This window comes from Anoplophora glabripennis, unplaced genomic scaffold (assembly GCF_000390285.2).
Source record: "Anoplophora glabripennis isolate ALB-LARVAE unplaced genomic scaffold, Agla_2.0 scaffold3, whole genome shotgun sequence".
NCBI classification, from domain to species: Eukaryota; Metazoa; Arthropoda; class Insecta; order Coleoptera; family Cerambycidae; genus Anoplophora; species Anoplophora glabripennis.
In genome coordinates this window covers 2,346,960-2,369,892 of record NW_019416486.1, presented here as the reverse complement: position 1 = coordinate 2,369,892, position 22,933 = coordinate 2,346,960, and the positions used below count along the sequence as shown (strand labels likewise).

The following is a 22,933-nucleotide window of genomic DNA, read 5'->3' as shown; positions in this document are numbered from 1 at the left end:
GAAAGTAATTTTTTTGATACAATTTACTGACCTGTAAGAAGAGACATAAAAAACGAGATATTATAAATTAAATAAAATATTTATTGCTCAATGTAATACAATTAATTTTTATTTCATTGGCGTTTTGTAAGATCTTGTCACGCTTCATGTAATATTGTTTAAATCCAATATACTTTTACAAACACAATGATCAGATCGTCATATTACAGAAAAGTTTACGATTGACTGTTATGTTCATTTTAAAACAAATTTATCACAATACATTATTCCACTGTGTCCTTATCACAAGTCAAAAAATAGCAATAGCAATAAAATTATGGTGCATTTCTCACTAATAAGAACAAATTTCGTCGAGTCTTGCCCTCAATAATTTTTTTGTCATTTTAATGTATGCCATTATTACAAAAAAACATGTTTTATGTCATTTCAATTTAACCAAACTCGCCATTTATAAATAATTTATATGTAAATTTATATTTAAAAAAAAGTCGAAACATTGTATATATTTTAAAAAATATTCATCAAAAAAGTATTCACGTTTCTATTCTTTGAGACACTCCAGAGTTTGATCGAATTCTTTAGAACTCTAAATCCCCATTTTATTTTTCAAGACATAATCATAAGGTTTTTATGAATTTCCAGGCAAATACAAAAAAGTATATAATGTCTCGTAAATACTCATATAAATCAAATACTGAGATTAAAATGAAAGGGGTATTCGATTTTTTTAGTTAAGACGCCTCCTAATGTAATCACAACCATTAAAAGGATGTTAAAATTAAGTACTAATGATTGTAAGAAAAAAAGTGTTAATATTTTTTAAGTACCAACTAAGAACGAAGAAATATTTATTAAAAACTCTGGATAATCCGAAAGTCTATTCTAAGTACCTAATTTTAAGCTGGAATATAATTAAATATCGGGAGAAAAAAACACTCCTCAAAACAAGTTGAAAAAAGATTACACTTTGAATTGGATTGGAAGACGATATATGTATTGTGCTTTAATCAACTCTCCATTTTAAGATGCTAGTCTACTCCCTAGTACACCTACCCAAATTAAACGGTTGCTGGTCTTACAATTAAAAAAAAATCAGATTTGTTATTAAGAAAAGCTTTTACCTAACGATAAAATTAAGCAAAGAAAAGGCATGTTTCTGTACATGATTCGAAAAAAAAAATACTTTTAAAAAGATAAAGGAAGGTATTTGCCAAATTTATTTTAGTGATAAATAAAATGTGACCCTAATTTTGTAACTAACAGTCAGTCGCCTTTATTTTTACTCTTTTTGCTGAAGGTAAACAGCTTTCGTTTCTTCTTTTTACCGTCACTCTCATCCAATACAGACGAGTCCGTAGAGCAGATATCGTCCTCTATTGACATAGACGGTTGCTCTTTAATTGTCATAGGCCTGATAGGAACAGGTTTGAAAACTTTGTTGGCATCTATGCAGGTATCGGACAGTGAGTTTTTAGGCACCACGTAATCTACAATGCCTATATTGATGTCCTGAGAGCAGGAACGGGTAATTGGCGCTGTTTTAGGTAGAGGAGTTACTGCTATATTTGATTGGCTAATACTTTTCGGGTGCGAAGAAAGCTTTGCCACATTATTTCTGGGAGGAATATAAGGTTGGATCGTCTCTTCTGGCCAAGGTGAACTAAAATGTAAACGAAACAGATTACAATTCACATTTGTAAATTTTGATTAAACTCTGAGGAAATAAGAATCGAATTAATTTAAAGTGAATTTTTATATACAGGGTGTCATTAAAAGTGAAATTTTTCTTTTAATTGTTTCTAGGTATAAAAATAAATAATATTTATAAAACCTAAAACTTTTAACAAACGGGATTTTAACATTTAAAAGTATCGTATCCTTTAAAACCAGTTTATACTTGATCGTTATAGCTACAGTAGGTTGTGCTCAACACAGAATAATTTATTAGAATTGGAATTTCACGAGACCTGCTTGAAACCTAAGTTGTATTATTGTGTTAGTGCACTACCTAACCAAATCAAATTAGTGATAAATCATTACAAAATGGCATAAAGTAAGACAATGATCAACTTACTAATGTTGTTCATCTACGATGAATGCCAGCAAAATGCTGCAGAGGCATCGCATCGTAATGCCTAATGTATTCTGATGAAATTCCATCCTTCCCCACAGACATCTGTTTCTCTAATAGAACAAGGCCAAAATAGTAGATAATTACAAGAACATTGTTTAAAACACAGAACAAACTAGATAATTACAGGCGTTACACAGAAAGTTTAGATTTAGTATTATTATATGAACAAGAATTTCATTTGTTTCAAATACGGTATGTTGAAGGTTTATATTCCCAATGTTATTGTGCATTTTTCACTATAGAATATTATGTATTGGTGAAAATTTACAAAAAGTGTTCTAGGCAACAAGGCGATGTTTACTAGTAGAAAAATAAATACTATAGAAAGCGACATTTGTAGGATGTAGAAAATTTACATACAAACCAAAGAACAAATTTTCGGCTGTGATTTGAAATAAATGTGTGGGTAGGTATTATTAATGTTTATTTTACCCAATAACTTCTGTAGAATACAAATTTTTTACTAAATAGTTAGGCGGAATTGTTAGAAAACATACCACTGAATGTTCATTGAAATTGTGGTATTTTTCAAATTAGTGAAACCAGATTACACCATGCAATAAATTGATTTTAATAAATTTTTTTACTCCAAAACGGTGTGTCATAAGAAAAACAGTCAAGATACCTTTTCTCTTCCAAATTGAACAAGGAATTGAAAAATAATTTTTATTTTAAGAAAAATCAGTGGCATATCATTTTTTTCTTTAAAAATATCCAGACATGCCTGTGCGCCTGCCATATTTGTATCGTAAAACATGTATTGTTGTTAATTGTTAAAGCTTGTAAAATTTCATTAAAATATTCTGAGCAGTTTCCACAATATTTATAAATTTGCATTTTTTTATTAAAACTATCACCCTGTAGATCAGAAACTAAGCGTTTTCGGAAGATGGTATATTAAGAAAATATATCACAAATCACTTGTATCATAACCTCCTGCAAGGAATGCATCGACTTACCAAACACCCTATATACTAAAAATCCTCCTCTTTCAATGACACTCTGTATATAAAAGCGTTCCATTCACGTTTTTCAATAAATTAAATATTGTTCATTCAAAATTATTAACTTTGAAAAATTAGTTTTTCCCAAATTTCCAAAAAATACTATTTCTCAAACTAACCAACACTGCAAGATATACATTAACAACTAAAAGATGGTCTTTAAGTATGGTCTGATGTTCTAGTTTATTTTTATTTATTTATTTTTTAATATTTTCTATTATTTCAGCTTATAACGTATTTTATGGGAAACAAATTCGAAAATGGTTTGTTTTTGAAACAAAAGGGCATTTTTGCTTTGAAATACGATAAGGAATCAAATTTCCAAAACACTCGTTGTCAGTAGCATTAAAATTTGGGGATCCTTAGTGACAGAATCTCCCTGACACTGGCTGGTATCATTACACAGGATGTTTCAGAAATAAATGCTAAAATTTTAACCACATATTTATATCATAAACAACTTTTCTTCAATAATTTTCTTTTTGAAAATTTTCATTTAGATATTGGTACTCGTTAAAATTACACTTACCAACTCACTAAAAAATAAATATTTAAGTAACATTTTCACAATGTTTTAATATGTTTCCATTTCTCTTATGTTAATTATTAACTCATCTGTGTTTTGACTTATGCTCCAGTGTCGGATAACAAAAATTAAAGGTTATTAGATAAAATTGTTGTTTTTGAGGAGTTAATTAAACATGTGATTCAAATTTTAGCAACTATTTCTGGAAAATCAGGTGAATTTTGACCTTTTACTTAAATTTCCAGCCAAAGTTGTAATAATATTTCAATATATTTGTGTAGATGTGAAATTTTATAAAAACTTGCCTTACACCTCCAAAAAATTGTTTAGAACATAAAGTCTCAGGAATTCCCCTAAAATCACCTAAAAAATGAACCTCATTATCACTTAAACATACGTAAGGACCACCCTGTATAACTAGGTATAATCAAACAGATAAAGAATACAAAGACATTGGTGCCAAGACATGAGCCAAAAAACAAATTGCAACACTACTTACACTTCACTCCCAACAGAAAATTGTACATTATTGCGAGACGAGCCCCTTACATCATTCACCCCAGGCAATCCTTCATCGTCTTGTTTACTAGTTTCACTGCTCGAAGAGTCCCCATCTTTCCAGTGTATTGACATTTGGCCCGAGTCCATATACCCTGCACACATACAGCGCCATCTTACACCTTGTTAGTAAATCAGCATGCAAAACAATAATTAAAACCACTTAAGATTAATAGAGTGCCGCTTATTGTATCGATTAATTATTAATTGACATTGAATGTGAAGCATTAAGCAGTTAAATCAGTTGGAATTTCTTAACGGAATGCGTAAAGTAAAATTTATGTCGATACACCAAAAAGATTTATTAAATGTCTTTTTATAATTGCAGTTAACGAGTAGCTAGTTTTAATTGAAATCAGTTATCGTGGTAGACAACAATTGCTTCTGCTAACAAACAAATTAATTTGCGACTAATTTATTATTTATCATCGCTTGACAAAACTGGATAGACTACAATTTGCATTAAAATCTTGTTCTATTTTCAGCCAATTAATTTAAAATTTTCGCATTTTAGTAATGTTATATTTGTGTATTTGAGTTTTTTTTATTATAGAACTAAAAAAAAACTTTGGTTAATACAAAAATATATTTTGCTTTATTTAAACCAATGAAGTCACAGTAAACTTACCATCATATTAAATCAAACCATATTTAACAAAATTTCCTCAGTGGAAATATGTTACAAATTTGATTGAAACATATAACTAAAAAAAAATGTAGATATTCATTGCAAAAGTCTTTTAGCAGGACATAAATCCTAACATATTTCAACGGTTTTCATTGCACAAATTTGTTACAGACAGATATTAATTGAAGATATAAACAATATCGATTCATATATACAGGGTGATTCACAAATGGTGACCAAAAATAAAACCATATTCTTTAGTAAATTTTAAGGGGAGTCTTTCGTATAAGATTTTTATCTAGGACGCTTCCTTAAAAAGATACAGGATTTAAACTTATAAAATATTTTGAATTTCAAATTATTTCACTTCCTAGTTTTTAATGAAGCTTCCTAGATAAAAACTTTATACGAAAGACCCCCCTTAAAATTAACCAAAGAATGAGGTTTCATTTTTGGTCACCGTTTGTGAATCACCCTGTATATATAGGCAGTGTCAAAAACCAGGCCCAACGCCACATCATGCGATATCTATGCTACTTTTTTTTACAAATTTATAAGCCTGTACAATTTAAGTAATGAGATGTTAACATATGTTATCAATCTATAAATTAAGAGTTTATAAAATTATAATTATAGACTTGAGACAAAATTATAAAAAAAAATTATGTAAGCTTGCCTAGAGTGCAGAGAGATATTTATATACAGAGTATAGCAAAAGTACCAGAACGGCAGAATAACTCAGCGGGAGAGCATTTTAGAGAAAAATGTTAAATATAAAAGTTTCAGGATTTCTCCCTGGCTATCCGATGGTGACCTTGACCTGAAGATCTTTTCAAGGTCAAAAGTGATTTTTCAAATGGGACCCTATACTTTTGACCCCAGAAATGAAAAGAGCGGAAAATTTTACGTACAGATATGAGCTTGAGTGACACCTTCCTTTTGCCCTTGGGGCCTCCACAAGGTCAAACTAACAAAAGTACAGGAACAGGAGCAAATGAACTGGTGGTGGGGAACCAGTGGTTGTAGTCAGTCTAAGGAGATGCTAGGACCCATACCAAACAAGGAGTGGATTTTCTCTTTTCATTTCTAAGGTAAAAAAGTATAGGGTCCCATTTGAAAAATCACATTTGACCTTGAAATGATCTTCAAGGTCAAGGTCAATGTCACCATCGGATAGCCAGGGAGAAATCCTGAAACTTTTGTATTTAACATTCTTCTCTAAATTGCTCTCCCGCCGAGTTATTCTGCCGTTCCGGACTTTTGCTGTACCCTGTATAGAAGGTGCATTTGAATGAAGAAGCATAAATGCGACCAGATAATCTTGAAATTGAAATTAAAGAAAATATTTTTGTTTGTAACCGAGAAACCAACTGTACTACATATCAAATTTGAAGATAAATGGTTTATTGGTTTCGCAGTTATAAAAATATTTTTATTAATAACAATTTAAACACCTCATTATTTGCAAATCAAGCAACATTGGAGTAAGTATATTTGGCCTAGTTATTATATTTTGACCTAATTTTACCGCCACAGTATAGAAAAAAGTAGGTAATAAAATAGATTTCCTATTTTCTATGTTACACCTCATTATCTTTCCTTCAACTAAATAGTGCACTAGAATACTTTTTCTTACCTGTGCATTTTATCTATTTACAAATTAGCTCTAAGCAACTAAGGAGATGGGTGTAAAAATGAATTACAAATCAAAATATACCTATATATTTGGAATCAAAGAAAACTACATAAAATAAGAAGGTATAAAAACTAATGCTCCTAGCTTTTTGAATTTATACACTACACGAAAAAGTATAACTGCAGAAATCTAGATGGACCTAATAAATCTTAACATTTAAGTACTTTAAATGAAGTACCGTGGAATTTCTTAACATATTAGATTACAATAGTTGATGGAAACATTAGCCTAAAGGGGGTTAGTTTTTAAAAATATGTACCAAAAAACTGTTAGGTCATAACTAACAACCCTTTCGTGAAGAGAGAAATTTTAATACTTTGTAAAACATTTAAGGTTACTTCACAAAACAGAGAGATTAAGTGCATATATTCTAATAGAGAAAAAAAAGCAAACAGAATAAATGATATGCAGGAGATTCTTTTATAAAATATTCAGATCTTAAAATATTTAGATTTTTTAATATTGTTAATGTGTTTTTGTACTTATTAAAATGTAGCCACCTTTTGTTTTTTTTTTATATGAATTCCAAAATACACCTTCCATTAGCAATATTTAAAAAAAAAATTTTGGTTTGATTAAAAAGTTAGATCGTTTTAAGATTATTACTCAGTTGTTTGTAAGTTCTAAGTTATTAATATCACCAATTTAGATGGTACTATAAATATAACCAAATTTTTCCATTTTTTTTTCAATTGTAATGTGAAAAAAATAAAATTTTGTAACATCACAACCACTAATTTGCGAAACGATAACTTTGCATGGTGAGAATAAAGGTTGTCATTTGTAAATTATTTGATTCTTAGATATGTCTCAAAGGCTGCCTCATGTAAAGTTGCCAATATCGGGTCGATTTGAAAAACAATGGATACTTGGGCTCTCATAGTTCGCCCCTAAATCTGGAAAGTGTTTACAGCGGTGGTTACGGTTACCATCACACAGTACTGAAAGACGGAGTAGGAGTAGCGCATATTTACTATGCAGTTTGGGCTCTGTTTAACCCGCCAGTAGCCAAATGGTAGCTAATCACTGCTTTTTTCTTATTAAATTTGTTTACGGTGGTGTAAAATTTTGTTACTTGCATATTGTTTCTTGTTTTTTAAAAGTTTAAATATGTAGTTTCCATTATATTAAATTCTTGGAAATTTTCAAATGAAAATTATAAAAATTTTCACTTACAAAAAATATCAAATATGTAGTACTTTTTTTCAAATTTAATAGATATTATACAAAATCTAAAAATAAGCAACTTAGATAAGGATGCCATGACCCGTTCTGGATTTCCTGGATGGAGTACTTCAGAGTTGCTCTGCACTTCTTATGTAGTTTTCAAAACATTACGAATGTGTAAAAATTTATGTGGAACCAAATAGTACCTCGTAATTCATTTTTATATTCAAATTTTTCGAAAATATAAGGTACTTGGAACTGTAATTATGCAGAATTACGAGATTTACATATTAATGCCCACTATATGAACTCTTATTTAGTGATATTCTATTTAAAAACCTTCATATTTTTCTAATTTGTTTTTAACAAATATACAAAATAATAAGAAGTAATTTGAGGATGCCATCATCGTTCTTTAATTATACAGGGTGTTTGTAAATAAGAGCGAAATATTTTAGGAGGCGATTGCAGAAGTTATTTTGTGAAAAAAAGTTCATATAAACGTAGGTCAAAATATGATTCGTTTCCAAGATACAGTGTTTAAAATTTAATTTTTTATTTGTTTTTATTCATTATTTCAGAGTTTCGAACATCCTGTATCTCGAAATCGAAGAATTTTTTACCCACAATCATATCAACTTTTTATTTTCAATGTTAAATTTTTACTTTGACCATGCTTTATTAAAAGTGGTCCTTAAATAAAAGATTAATAAAACCTACAATAAAATATGTTTTATTTTTTTCCTCAAAAACGGTGCATCCTACAAAATAAAATTGAAGGCACCAATTTAATTCAGAATTGATGGCAGATTTCTAAAAAAAAATATCAAAATGGGAAAAAGTTAGTGGCGTACCATTTATTTTTATTAAAAAAGTTGTGGCATTCTCGCACGAAAGCCACAGGTGCAAGTAGGAATATTCGGATAACCAAGAAAATGCCCATTTATCCCTCCAAAGCGTGTTTCAAATTTCGAGTCAATATCTTTAAAACTCTTTAAAATAATTAATAAAAATAAATAAAAAATTTAAATTTAAACACTCTGTATCTCGGAAATGAAGTATATTTCGACCTATGTTTATATGAATTTTTTTCACAAAATAACTTCGCCAACCACCCCCAAAAATATTTCGCACTTATTTACAAACACCCTGTATATCTTCTTCATCAAGAAACTTACATATAAAGTTTCCTGGAGCAGTTCCTAGAAACATTGATAGAAGTTTTATAAAGTTCCCAAAAATGGAAAGTTTCCAAATATGGAAAGCTTCCTATGACCAGTTTTCATTTCAAATTAATGGTTGTGATATTTTAAAATATTTAAAACATTCTTAAAAAATTTATGGTGGCAATTTAAAACTTCAGGTTACCAAAAAATGAATATTTAGGACGGAAATTTTAGTAAATTTTGCGAGATTATATGCGGTCCATTGAAAATAGGAATGTAAATTAATAACAAATAAATGCTTCTGTATTTTTGTTATTGCTATAAGTGTTTCTCTTGCTAAATAAATTAGTATATTATTTATTGCAAGTGGATGTAAGATATTAGAATGATTATGCAATAAATGTAATTTCACATTTAAATATTTCATTTTGTAAATAAAATTTATGTCTGCATGATAAACTATAAATTCACATTTTCAATATGTCTTAATAATTAAAAGATGTCAACCAATAAATAAAACATATTTCATGAGCTTGCAACAAATAAAATACCATTTTCGATACTTACCCATTCAAAAAAAATAAAAAAATTAAAGACATAACTGTCACTAATAGATACAGCCTTCAAACATTGATATTACTAAAAAAAATTACACTGTAAAAATTAGTGACAATCGTTTTCTTGAGCACGATATAAACAAAAAATTCAGCAAAATATAGAAAAATTAAGTATGCAAGTAACCAAGAGAACAATCCAACAGAGAAAACAAACCAAAACCACACATTGTTAGAATAATTAAATATACACGCACCGCCACACACACACAAACACGCACAGTGGGAAGCACAAACTGAAAGGGTTGACTTTACAGTTAACTTAATAAACACTCTTACATAAATCCAACTACAGTTACGATATTTAATCAAATGCAAGAAGCCTCAATCTGAGTACTCAGGATGAGAATCATCATCAACCGAATGTGTCTTACCTGGGTAACTACCATAAAGAGACCCAGTGTCATCATCCAAGTCATCAGTGCTGCTCATGCGACCTTCAGACAAAAAGACCACGATTTAAATGCATAGAACACAATTACTACAAGGCTTTATAAAATGCAGTGAAGCGGAAATGAATAAATATAGCGTGGCTCAAATTTTAAGAACAGGTAAAATATCAAAAAATTTGTTTGTTATACACCAAACATATAAAGTTAAAACATTTTCTTTAACGGAATGTAGAACTCATGGAAATACGTAATTTAAAAAATGCTTATATGAAAGTTGAAATCTGGCGAATATAAAAAAACTATCTATATACCTTTCCATTGATACTTTTATGATCCTGGTATATTTACAAAATTTTTTTATCAATTTAGTGTGCGCACAAACTCGTGGGCAACTACCTACTTTAAATGCAACAAAAAAGTCTTTTCGTCCGTTAACAAATTCAGAAGCAGTTTTTCTGCTCGGCAATAAACTATGTTGTTCAAAGTAAAAATGACAAGAACGGTTTCAATGTTTTCTATATACATTAATAAACTTATAAAACAATCACAGTATTAGGTAATTTGTTTGAGTTGTTTTCTCATATGGGCCATTAGTGTGAGAAAATAAAATAACTCCCTTGTTATTCATAATACAAAAAAATGTTTATATAAAAGTTGTACAGAATCAAATAACCTAAAGGGCAAAATTAATTTGAAACTTACAGGGCGATTAGTAAAAACGCGACATCAAATATTACATTTTTTAAATGGAACACCCTGTACATTTTTAAACATATGGATTTCTGAGAAAATTCTATATATGGCAATATAAACAGATTAACATTTTAGTGCGGGGTTGCCAAGTTATGTAGAAAATTCTTCGAATTTTGGAAAAAACATGACCTCGAAGAAGTTGTATTAACTTTCAGCTACTAACACTTGGAGCAAAAATATTTGAGTTATATTATAGACAAATGTTAGGCAAACACTCCTATATTAGCTAATATCGATATTTTATACAGGGCATTTTTTATAATTCGATCATTTTTAGAAAGTTCAAACTTGATTTTCTAAAATTTTTCAAATGGAACACCCTGTATTTTATTGTTCTATGTATAAATAAGATGCTGCAACTACACTTTGTTCATACTCCCCGTAAATTAAAAGCATGTTTTCGTAAATGTTAAAATGTTTAAAAAGATAATGTCAAATAGCTACCATCCCCCTTTTCTACAAAACTGAAAAATTTACCTTTAAAAAAATTCTGTAAAATTAAAAATATGGAACATGAATATTTGGAAAATATCGACGAAAGGTTAAAGAAACTTTAACACTCTTAGAACTAAAAAGTAAACATTTTTCGAATGTAGTATGTATATCGAATTATTATTATTTTAGTGATAATTTACCCGTTTCTAAAGTTTGATAAAAAAAAACATTTATTATAATCTATACATTCTTACCTCGGAGTCCAATTCCACGTCCATTTACGCCACGATATAAGACATTTTCTAAGAAGTTAAATCCATTATTATTAATTATATTAAAACCGCAGAGCATTTCGATCTGCTTCCATCTGTACGCTCGCTCCTGCAGTTCCTGAGTCACTTCAGTTAGTGCAGTGCGAGCCTCTACGATGCTTCTATCTACTTCGTCTATCGACTTTCCGTGCGTTGACACAAAGGCACCTACAAGGCTGGATCGTTTCTTTCTCAGCTTTTCGCACTGAAACCAAGAGTAGTTTCAGAATCCACATATGTCGCACATTTTTTTTTAACTGCTTATTCAGTAGAACTGGACAAACATTTTTAAGTTACCTGAACTTTTACACTTGGGTAAAGTTCGTGTGCAATTTTTTATCCAACTGTACATCAGGAACTGGAAAACTACCACGTTATCAGATGAACATATTTTCTACTAAGTGCAGGTGAGAGAAATAATATTTTCATTGCGCACTGAATGCATAAGTATTTTTAAAAATTTGATGCCTTAATTGCAGCTACCAACGAAATAGAAAACATTTAAAGCTTAAATACAGCATTGTCCTCTGAAATTCTGTCAATTAGCATATTCACCTAACGTTAACTGTCAACTGTCATACTACCAAGTTTAAAGCTTAGCGTCTCTAAGTCTACATGATAACTTCTTTCCAGCAACTTTTTTTTTGGAAAACATAATTGGTCAATTAAAAATGATTTTCCCAGTTATATTTGTGAGAAGTTCAACCAAAGTTAATTTTTTGGCTTCCGTCTGTCTCCTTTGAATATTTTTGTGTCTTTCTTAATTCAAATATATCAAAATTAAACTGTCATGTGTCATATCATTGCCATAGTTTGCAATAAAGTACAAAATTCAAACAAAAAATTCTAGTTTTGAGAACAATTTTTGGTTCCATTGTAAAATAGAAGATTTTTATCTAACTTAAGTTAAGCACTAAATAGAACTATAATTAGTTTTAGTTATCGTTATAGTTGAATACAAAACTACTTTGTGTAATACTTCTACGCATGAACACAGCTGGAAAAAAGTCGGCAAATGTGGCCACACTTTAGAAACCACAGAAAAACAAGAAAGAAGTAGCTTCTGGAAACTGTGACGTACTCTAACCTTAAAATTTTTGTATTTTTAACATGTTTTCGGATAGTGTAGTGTATTTTGTAAGTAAAGTATAAAATGCTTGAGAGGTGACCAATCAAAATAAGACCTAAGAAAAGGAGTGGTAATGTGGTTGTGACATTCATTTTTAAGGTAAAAAAAATATTATTCTATATACTTTTTTATCTTCTCACATTTTTATACTTACAGCTTCTCTGGCTTGTTGAAGTTGCTTCTCAGCAGCTACTTTCTTTTTATTGTAAGCTTTATTCTCTATTTCGTGTGTTAACTGCAGCCACTGCTGCAAGCCAAGAGGGGGAGCCCAACATCTGTCCTTTAGCTCCCCTTCCGCTAATTGCAGCTCTGTTCTGAGCATCTGCAAAGGATAAATTATTATTATGGAGGACAAAAGACCAATTTTGTAGTTAAGAAATGTCTGTAATTCGAGAAAGTAGCATAAACGAGAGGCACCTACTTCGATTTCAGCTTTGAGCTGCGAAACCTCCAAATCAGAGTAAGAACTCGGGAGTGAACTCAGTTCGGTTTTGGAATCCTGGAGTTTCTTTTCCAAATTCTGCTTTTCCGTTATCACAGATTCTTTAACTTGCTTTGCTTCCTCTAATTCCTTCTGAAGATTTTCTAATGCTTTTTCAGCATTCTGCAAGCTGTCCATATCCTTATTCATACGATTTAAGTGATTCTTGAACTTTTTGTTTTGTTGAAAGGCATACCAGACGCCAAGGCCACCAACGATTGTTAAAAATATTAAGGTTAAATCTTTCCAGTGAGGCACATCTGTCATTTAAAAAAAGCGTCTTATTTTTGGATTGCAATAATTTTCTTTACTAGTCTTTATTAATTTATGCTGTTATTTATTGCCTTAAAATTGTATAACGAAATGTAATTTAAAAATAAGGCAGTGTGATACATTAGTTGTATTCTATTTACTAAATAATTCTCTTACTTCTGAAACCAACTAAGACTAAGTTAGCTAAAATGAAATGAAGTAAAGAAGACTCTAAAAAGAATACATTTATAAATTCACGGCTTCAGATTAGTAAGCATTTTAAAAAGCTAATTTAGTTGGGGAAGGGGGGGTTTCTAAAATTCTTAGATATTCTGTTTTAAGCAAATTTATTATTGTAAAAAGAGCAAATACTTTTGTAAGATAAAGTAAGTAAGTTAAGTTACTCTCAGCTAAAATTAGTTAAAAGAATACATATTGTAAAAAGTCTGACCTATTAAAAACATATAATTATTTTTTACACAATAATTTTTGCTGTAGATCTTTTGTTCCAAATGAACAATATAAAACATTATATAACAAGGTACATTTGGAAAACAATTATATTTTTATATATTCACAGATTGCAGTGGACCAAAAACTTTTTCATTTTTAATTTTTTTGAAGTCATTCTTGTGTTAAAAAAAATGTGATAGCGTTTATTTTTTAATGTTACAGAAAAAGTACAAAAAGTTATTTGTAATTCAAGATCGACATTTGTAATAATAATTTTGTTTTTTAAATAATAATTCTAGAAACAAAACTAAAAAATTATTCAATTGACGTCTCACTAATTACCAGTCAAATTTTTTCAAATTTTTGGTAACAATTTTGTATTTCACTTAGTGGAATATTTACTATAGCATCTCTAATTTGAATTTTCAATAATAGGTATAACATTAATTTCAAAGCTTTTTATATTTTTTCAAATACCTATGTATTGTTAAAAGTGTGATGTAACCAACTATGAATAAGAGTTGTATAAGAAGGGAAATATTATGACAATAAATTTTTGATAGGTGAAAGGACAAATAGATAAAATAGACAGAAATATGTGACCACCTCAATGTCCTCATTTTACCATTTCGGATTTTTATTTATATTATTTGAAAATTAGAGACACTACTCCCAATTTTTCACTAGATGAGAAACAAAACTATTAGAGAATTTGAAAAATGCTCTGGAACTAGCGAATTAGTGAAATTTTTATAAAGTGTAAGTTACACAAAGAATCAAAAATAAAATGTCACTTCGTTTTGTGAGCAGTAAGTAACCCATGGACACACCGTACATAAAAAATTACAATAACAACTTACTTCGATGATAAGACAAATGCGAAAAAACATTTTCCATTGAATTATTAATTAGAAATAAGAAATATTTCTAACCTACACAAATTATAAAATTACAATGAAGGTTAGATGAATTAAAAAATAAATTGATAAAAAATAATCACAATAAGCACATAAAAGAGTAAATAGAGGAATGGATCTACAGATGATTCAAACGGTGTATTTACCTTTAGGTGGTCCAAAAAGAACTACATCCATTGCCTTCAAGGCAATTTTTTGTTTGTGTATTGGATCTTTGATCCCAAGGACAGCTAAATAGTTTGCATTATTTACAGCTAATCTGTTGAAAAAAAAACTCATATTAACACTATAGTGATGCGGGATTTTGTAAAGCAATTATAATTGTATTACACATCTTAATTTTAATAATGGGACTTATTTAAAATGACATTAGAACAGTGGCAAATTGAATACATCAGGAAAACATTCCCACAAAATAATGATATTACTGTGCATGAGTACACACAAATTAATGTCAGACATGTAAATGAATAATGTCCAGATAAGGTGGCAACGGTGAAAACTCACGTTTAGTACAAACTAAGTTATTATGGTAAAATTTATTTGAAACATTCCTCCTACAAATGTACTGAAGTCTAAATATTAGATTTGGATGTTCCTTCATAGGCCGCATTTAACTGATTCACTTTGTTTCTCTTCATAGTACTATAAAGCAGGTAAGCTTTTTAGATTAAAAAAATGGGCAGAATCTCAAATTTGTAAGTGTGAAAATAGTTGCTTTCACACAAGTTGCAAATGTAAATACTTCCTATTATAAAAAAAATGCTCAGACAATAAAATTTAATAAAAATTAAATCACTATTTTAAATAGCATTTGCTTTGGATCCGTTTCTTAAAATATCATACAAATTTTCAATTTTGAGAATAAATAAAATACAGTAGACTTGCTCTAAGCTACAATTTCTACTGATGACCACAGACACAGGTCACACTTTTTTATATGTGTTAATAATTTAAGCAAATTTATTTCATTTTAGACCAATGAATCTAATATTAATAAAATATTCTAATATATACAATTAATATTAATGAAAGATATACTTATATCTCTTCCATGATAATAATATTCATATTTGCATCAACCATAAATTACAGTTAAATATAATGAAATCTCACATCTTTAATTACTTTCTGCTCCATCAAAAAGTTAAATTTAAGCACACAATTAATTCAATTAATTTAAAGAAATTGATTTTAAGTCTTTATAAAACAATAACCCATATTTAGAATGGTACAGAATTTTAAAAATATGTGACAACTTTTATATACTCGTACCATTGATTTTAAAGCTACTAATGGTTATACTTATAATAAATAAATATGTATATATTATTTGTTAATAAACTTATCATTTATGCAAATGAATTATTAATGAAATACAGAGAGTAACGCTTTTAAAAAGTAGTGATTTATTAAAGAAAAAAATAAATACACAAATTTTGTGTAAAAATGTTTAAGAGTATTATTTTGTAAAATAAATACAAAATAAAATGACTTATAGTTACATATTAACATAGTACTTATTGAAACTATATTAAACTTTGGTGTTTTAAAATAAAATATCAATAAACGATCATTTTTATAAAAACCTTTTTATTTTGAATGCCATATAAAATTTAGTTATCCACTCAATCAGTATTTTTAACATTAGAAGTCACAAAATGTCTTCACCTGTGTCAATAAATCACTGACCACAAACATGATTTGGTCATTAATGGGCAAAATGAACTTCAAGAGATTGATTTGAATAAATGAAATGTAAACAAATTAAAACACTGCAAATTGATTTGCCAAAAAGATTTTTTTTATAAGTCAACAAAAATCATCGTACTAATAATAGATGATAATGGTAGAGAATAGATGAAACCAATTGAAGATTATCCCTGGAAATTTTGATTTGTTTTATGTTCAATAGCTATATGTGTCTATCAAATTGAAGATAAATATAGAAAAAGCTTGTATGTATATTTTGGGACGTTTTTGATCTGTATCTATTTATTTTTCTTTTAACTGTTCACACTGACTGCAAAATAATTAACTAAAAATACAGGTTATTATACACATGATGCCCTATAGCATTATAAATATAGAAGAGTGTAAAATTTTCCACAAAAACGAGTTATTTGAATAAAAATATATTGAACATTCCTCTAGTGAATATTTGTTTTCTACTGATGATTCTTCGAAATCTATAGTTGAATTAAAATTCATCCAAAAATAACTTGTTTTTCATTTAATTTTTTGACCAGAGACAAATAATTAAACTGTGCATCGTGACTACATTTTTAATCAATTCTACTCATATAAATATTTACCATTTCATTATGTTTAACGACTTGATAACCACTGAGTTACTGTTTGTATTAGTATATAAATAATAGGTACTCCTGCACGACAATGCTAAAGTGAAAAAATGTATTCAACTTCTCACTGCTTTAAATAGACATGGATTTATAGACTAGAGATCACTCATTTTTTAACTAATACCCAAATAAACATAAAATTAATTACTCTCAAAGAGATAAGAAATCCATTAGTTACTTAGTATGTATAGGCACTCTCAGTCCCGTTGTTATAATTTGTCTATAATAAGTAAATGAGTTTCATTACTATTAAATATAAAAAATCACCTACCTTGGCAAATTGGCACCAGTTACTTTGTAATTAATAAAATGGGGAGCATATTGGGGCAGTTCTACACAAGTTGTTAGCCAATCAGTCGTTTGCTCCACTGTCCAATTATGGACTTCAGATCTTAGCCATGCTTCCCATAATTCTTTAACGGAAATGTGCATATCATCATTGCGATGAAAATTTTTTTGTCTTTTTTCATACCCCGAGTCATATTTCAATTCCTCTTTTAGAAACTGTAAATCAAAAGTAATTTTAAAACTGTTACAGTTGTTGCAAGTTTATAATAATAAAATTGAGACAGTGCTATTAAAATTCGGATACCCTGTATAAAACTGCATCAACATATAATTTAAGAAAACTGTACAAACTTAATAAGTTTGTAATGTAAGTTTTAGTAGCTTTTAGTTTTAAATAATTCAGGAATTAAACTGAAATATAAATTTTTTAAAGTAAACAATAAATAACAGTAAATTAGCATCTTTTTGTACGATTTGTTAAGATTTAGTGTATAATATTTTAAATATATTTAATATTAAACTGAGGTTTAGTTTAATTTAAAAAAAGGACTTAAATAAAGAGGAAATACTTATTTCAATAAAATTTGCTTATACATACATCATCAGATTCCGATAAATCTATATTACCATCCTGATCATCATCCAACTGTTTATGTAACGATTTTATAGCTTCTAGTCCTAGTCTATCACTTTGAGCCATAGCCAGACAGGCAAAATCATCGATACTGCAAGTATCGTAAGCACCTAGAAATCAAATAATTTTTAAATGGACGTTATAGTATTAAGTGTAATGTGCCTGTCTTACCGTCAATAGTAGGTGCTAATTCATTCGAAAAAGTACTTTTTGGATTATCTTTAGCAGCTCTCTGCCCGTCTGCGTGTTCAGTAGTTCCATATTCATCTGATGATACATCACTCCAATATATGTTAAAGACTAGCCAAAAAATTAATGCTCTAATATGCATTTCAATAAATTACCGCTGCACAATTTTTTTACAAAGTTTACAAAAATATTACATCTACAATTTATTAACATAATAATTACTGTTATTTTTTAGTTTGACATTTCGCAGTTAGTAAAGTTAAAATTTCAAGGTTGGGAGAGTTTTGGAAACTGTCATATCACAAGTGCACCTGTTTAATAACTGCTTTTTACGTTTTTTCCAGTGTAAAAGCGGCTCACCACATGTTCTCTGGGCGCGTCATTTAAATATCACTGAAATTTCAGATTAATTATCTCATCCGATTTGACCTTAGCACAATTACTAAATAAAGTACGTCGTAATGCAGCTACGAAGTACTATTTGCTACAAATTAAAACTAGTATAATTTTTTAAAAATGTTTATCACTTTGTTAACAAAATAATCTATTTATTAACGAATTTTCAACGCTCAGGATTGATTATTTATGCATCACAGACGGTCTAACGGATTGTATTTTTTTCAACAATATCTGATTATCACGAGCAATTTTTTCCTGGTTCCTTTTTCTATTTATAGCTGCGCTTGATATCGTTTTCAGATTTGTGGTTTTCGGAGCTACCTTATACTGGTTAACCCTTTTATTGTTTGATAAAATTTTATTCATTAAGATCCCATTTGTACGTTCAATATCTCGTAGTTGTTCAGAAGAGAAGGTTTTATTTGTTTGATTTCTTCTATGGCAAGCACTACTCTGTAAATCATTTAAAACGAAGCTCATATCCAAACTTTCTTCGTTATCAGTATTAGGATCAGTATCGTCTTCAAAAGATTCATTGGCATATTTATTATCGTTGTTATTGTCCGATGTACTATCAATTTCGGATGAACAACTAGTTACATTTTCTATATCAGATTCATTTTCACTCGAAGGGGAACGTGCATTTTCGCAGGTGTATGCATTTTTTATTTTATAACACGTGATACAATCAGTACATTTCGGCGAGGATTCTTGTTTTTCCATTTTCAAGCCCAATTTAACACAAATAAAAAATAAACTTTCAAATCAGTATTTTTATATATGACAGTTTATAATAAACGTTTCTATAGTAACAATAAAAATAAAGTACAAGTAATTTCGTTTAATCGATATTTTTTATAGTTGTCGCTTTATGATGCAGTTATTTTAAGGCTTAGGTATATTTACCTATGTATAGGTATACTCGCATCATTTTTCCAGGTACCAGTATTTTTCTTGTTCGAAAATAACATAAAAGAATTGGTAGGTGAAAAATAATACTATATTATACTGGTTGATAAGGCAGATAGGTATAATTTTTAATTAAAATCGATATACAGTCTGTTCACTTATTAATCGACCAAACGCCGTCAATAGATTCTTGATCCTACAGTGAAAATTGAGGGAGGCGGTGTAGAAATGCTCCTTTTCAAATTCAAAACGAAATGAGCGAAATGAAATGAGCTCCATATGAACCACTAATACATTTTGCTAAAACATGCACCCGACTTTCACATGCACCATGCACCTAAATAAACAAGACGAAATGTAAATACAACTCGTGGCGTTCATTAAAAAAAATTATATCACGCCATTTATTTGTAAAGGTAAAAATTATAACGGGTAACACATTTAAAATTTTCATGTAATGATTCATTCATTGATTCAACGTACGCCTTAAGAATCATTTAAAACATGCCACAAAACTTTATTTGAACTATCTTAATTTTCATCATATATTTTATCGGTGATGTTAGGCTGATTAGTAACTGAACACTCTGTATACATAAGGTATAAAAAAACAGTGAAGTTCAAAGGATTTTTTATTAAATGGACCCTATACAGGGTGTCTCATAATTAGCTGCCAACCCTGAACAGTCCGATTCTATGATCAAAACTAAGTAAAAAAGTTCATATGAACATGGGTCCGGAAATGCTTCCTAAGGGCACAGGGACCCATTGAAGAGGGAGGAATGGAAATCATTTTTTTGCAATATCTCTCAATCGCGTTGTGATAAATGAATGAAATTTGGTATACACAGCTAAATTTTGATGAGCAATTTGATGGACTAATCCATTTATTTCCACAAGGTCCATTGGGGTGGGTACGGGGGGGCCCTTGGTACTTTGCGTGTGTAACTTTTTCATCTTTGACTTTTTAACAAATTGGACAGCAAATTCCGTTTTCCCGAACTGTTTTACGTTAAAAAGGTACTCTTGTTTCAAATCGTTATCTTTAACGGTTTCTGAGAAAATCGCTCTTGAATTAATCCCACTTTGGTCAATTTCATAGTAATTTAAACAAAAAAAATTTTTTTGTTTAAATTTAATCTAATTTTAATAAAAAAATAATAATAAAAAATTAAATTAAATAAAAATTAATCCTTTAAATGGAAAAGAGAGGAAAGGAAAATTATTATTATTTTTTTTTGTTTAAATTACTATGAAATTGACCAAAGTGGGATTAATTCAAGAGCGATTTTCTCAGAAACCGTTAAAGATAACGATTTGAAACAAGAGTACCTTTTTAACGTAAAACAGTTCGGGAAAACGGAATTTGCTGTCCAATTTGTTAAAAAGTCAAAGATGAAAAAGTTACACACGCAAAGTACCAAGGGCCCCCCCGTACCCACCCCAATGGACCTTGTGGAAATAAATGGATTAGTCCATCAAATTGCTCATCAAAATTTAGCTGTGTATACCAAATTTCATTCATTTATCACAACGCGATTGAGAGATATTGCAAAAAAATGATTTCCATTCCTCCCTCTTCAATGGGTCCCTGTGCCCTTAGGAAGCATTTCCGGACCCATGTTCACATGAACTTTTTTACTTAATTTTGATCATAGAATCGGCCTGTTCAGGGTTGGCAGCTAATTATGAAACACCCTGTATAACACGTCTATTTAAAAATCTTAAATTTCCTAAATCGACTTTAATCTCGACTCTGCTACAATTTTTTTTATAGTTAGATACAAATTCTGAGAAATTTTAATGGTATTTTTTTTTTAATCCAAAATCTGACATCGTCTCCTTTTTATTTATGGGATTATCATTAAAAAGATAAAGGGAATAAAAAAAGTGTAAAATACTGTAATCATGTTACATTTTAATATTTGTAAGTATATAGGAAATTTAAAAATTAATAGTTCATAGAAATTTTAAAATGTTAGAAAAAATTACTATAATTTTAAAAAATTATGGCTATCTAATATTTGAAGTTCATAATGTTTGTTACTTATGGTAATGATGTTTTTAATTGATTATAAATTGGCATAAGCTCTGTACCCTGTACCTATATATACCTACTTATGTTTTTGAAATAATCTTAAAATGTTTATAAATTTCACATCTATTAGCCATTGTATAAAAATACTTTATTTTTTTTTGTAAATACCTAAATATTTTATTTTTTTAATCTAAAAATGCAGGCTCAAATAAGTAAAAGGAAATATAATTTCTGTTATGTATATAAAATTATTATATATTCACTCCAATGCCATTTAAAAGAGGAAACGTCCTATAAGGACACCTAAAATTATCTTTCCATCTAAAAATAGATATCTTGATCCTAAAATGTATTCTCTCCTCATTAATTAATTTAAGTACGTACCAATAAAAACGATTTCAAATTGTAACTACAAGTACACCTTTATAAAAGTGAAACTAAATTATTCTTAATTCAGTTCAACCATGTCATAAATTATTTAAGTAGTAGGTATGAAAGAAAATAAGGTGAATTTGATAAATAATTTTGGTTGATATGGTTTTATTTAAAAATTATGTTAATATAAAGTGTTGTAAGATTAATTGATCAAACAGGAAAAAAGTCCTCTGAAGGAATGTTCGGATATGCGTCGTTTTTGAGTTACAGCAGGATGTTGAAACACTTTGAGGTATAACGATGAAACTTAAATTAATAACTTATCAAAATAAATTCACTGAATTTGTAAATGCATATATTAAGCAGTGGCAGCGTCACAGGGGGTCACTATTAGTAAGAATCCCAGAAATCAATGTCACTGGATATTAGATTAGATATTAGGTCATGATCATTGCTCATAATACTGGTGGTGTTTCTAAAAAAATGCCTTTTACTGTATTCTAAAAATATGCCATTTTTATAAACTTTTTTCGACATGCATTACCTTTATCACTTCAACTATAATCTAAATCAGCAAATGCAAAAAAGTTTAAAAGATACAATGTACAAAAAATACGTAAAAAATAACATTGGCCAATCGCATTTTGCTCTTGGTAGCAAGATAGCCCAAAAAATACGGAAAATTACTACACGAATGATATTTTCATAAATATCTACATTGTATTTTACATTGTATTTCGAATTTCTATGAAAAAATAACTGACAGATATTTTGCCTCTATCTTTAATAAAATTCAAAACTACCCACGATTTTTTTTAATTTCCATTAATGCATATACAGGGTGTCCCGAAATTAATGCAACAAAATTTGGTCACAGATTCTTAAGACAAATTTAAGGGACCTGTATTTTTTATTTTTGCCAAGTGGCCTCCTCTTTCGAAGTTACAGCCCCCTGAAATCCGCTCCTAAAAATAGTCTTTCCTTTATATCTCAGAACCCTGTTGTACGAGAATTTCATTGCATATTTAAATTTCTTACAAATGATTAGTCTACTAGAAAGCCATTAAATTTACAGCCCCCTGAAATCCACTCCTAAAAATAGTCTTTTCTTTATATTTCAGA

General features: G+C 29.1%; 1 protein-coding gene across 2 annotated transcripts; it reads right to left on the bottom strand.

Moving 5' to 3' along the window:
- Positions 1-582: 582 nt before the first annotated feature.
- On the bottom strand, positions 583-18,477 carry LOC108917704 (stromal interaction molecule homolog). Of its 2 annotated transcripts, XM_018724444.2 has the most exons (10): positions 18,073-18,474; positions 17,866-18,011; positions 17,251-17,483; positions 14,763-14,875; positions 12,935-13,254; positions 12,668-12,835; positions 11,328-11,589; positions 9,868-9,930; positions 4,164-4,317; positions 583-1,660 (listed from the first exon to the last, which is right to left on the bottom strand). In XM_018724444.2, exons 1-10 carry the CDS (start codon positions 18,230-18,232, stop codon positions 1,264-1,266), a joined length of 2,016 nt encoding a protein of 671 aa, XP_018579960.1. In that variant the 5' UTR covers positions 18,233-18,474; the 3' UTR covers positions 583-1,263. The 2 variants fall into 2 exon arrangements, with proteins under 2 accessions (XP_018579960.1, XP_018579968.1); XM_018724452.2 differs by lacking the exon at positions 4,164-4,317 and having other exon boundaries at positions 1,473-1,660; positions 18,073-18,477.
- Between the last annotated feature and the right edge of the window lie 4,456 nt (positions 18,478-22,933).

Bases quoted from the DNA above. Each gene is read 5' to 3' on its own strand.
- LOC108917704 (XM_018724444.2), bottom strand. From the start codon at position 18,232: ATGCATATTAGAGCATTAATTTTTTGGCTAGTCTTTAACATATATTGG. The intron at 14,876-17,250 runs GTAGGTGATTTT...TTTTTTCAACAG, and splicing joins ACTGGTGCCAATTTGCCAAG to ATTAGCTGTAAATAATGCAA. The intron at 13,255-14,762 runs GTAAATACACCG...TTTAAATGACAG, and splicing joins TCTTTTTGGACCACCTAAAG to ATGTGCCTCACTGGAAAGAT.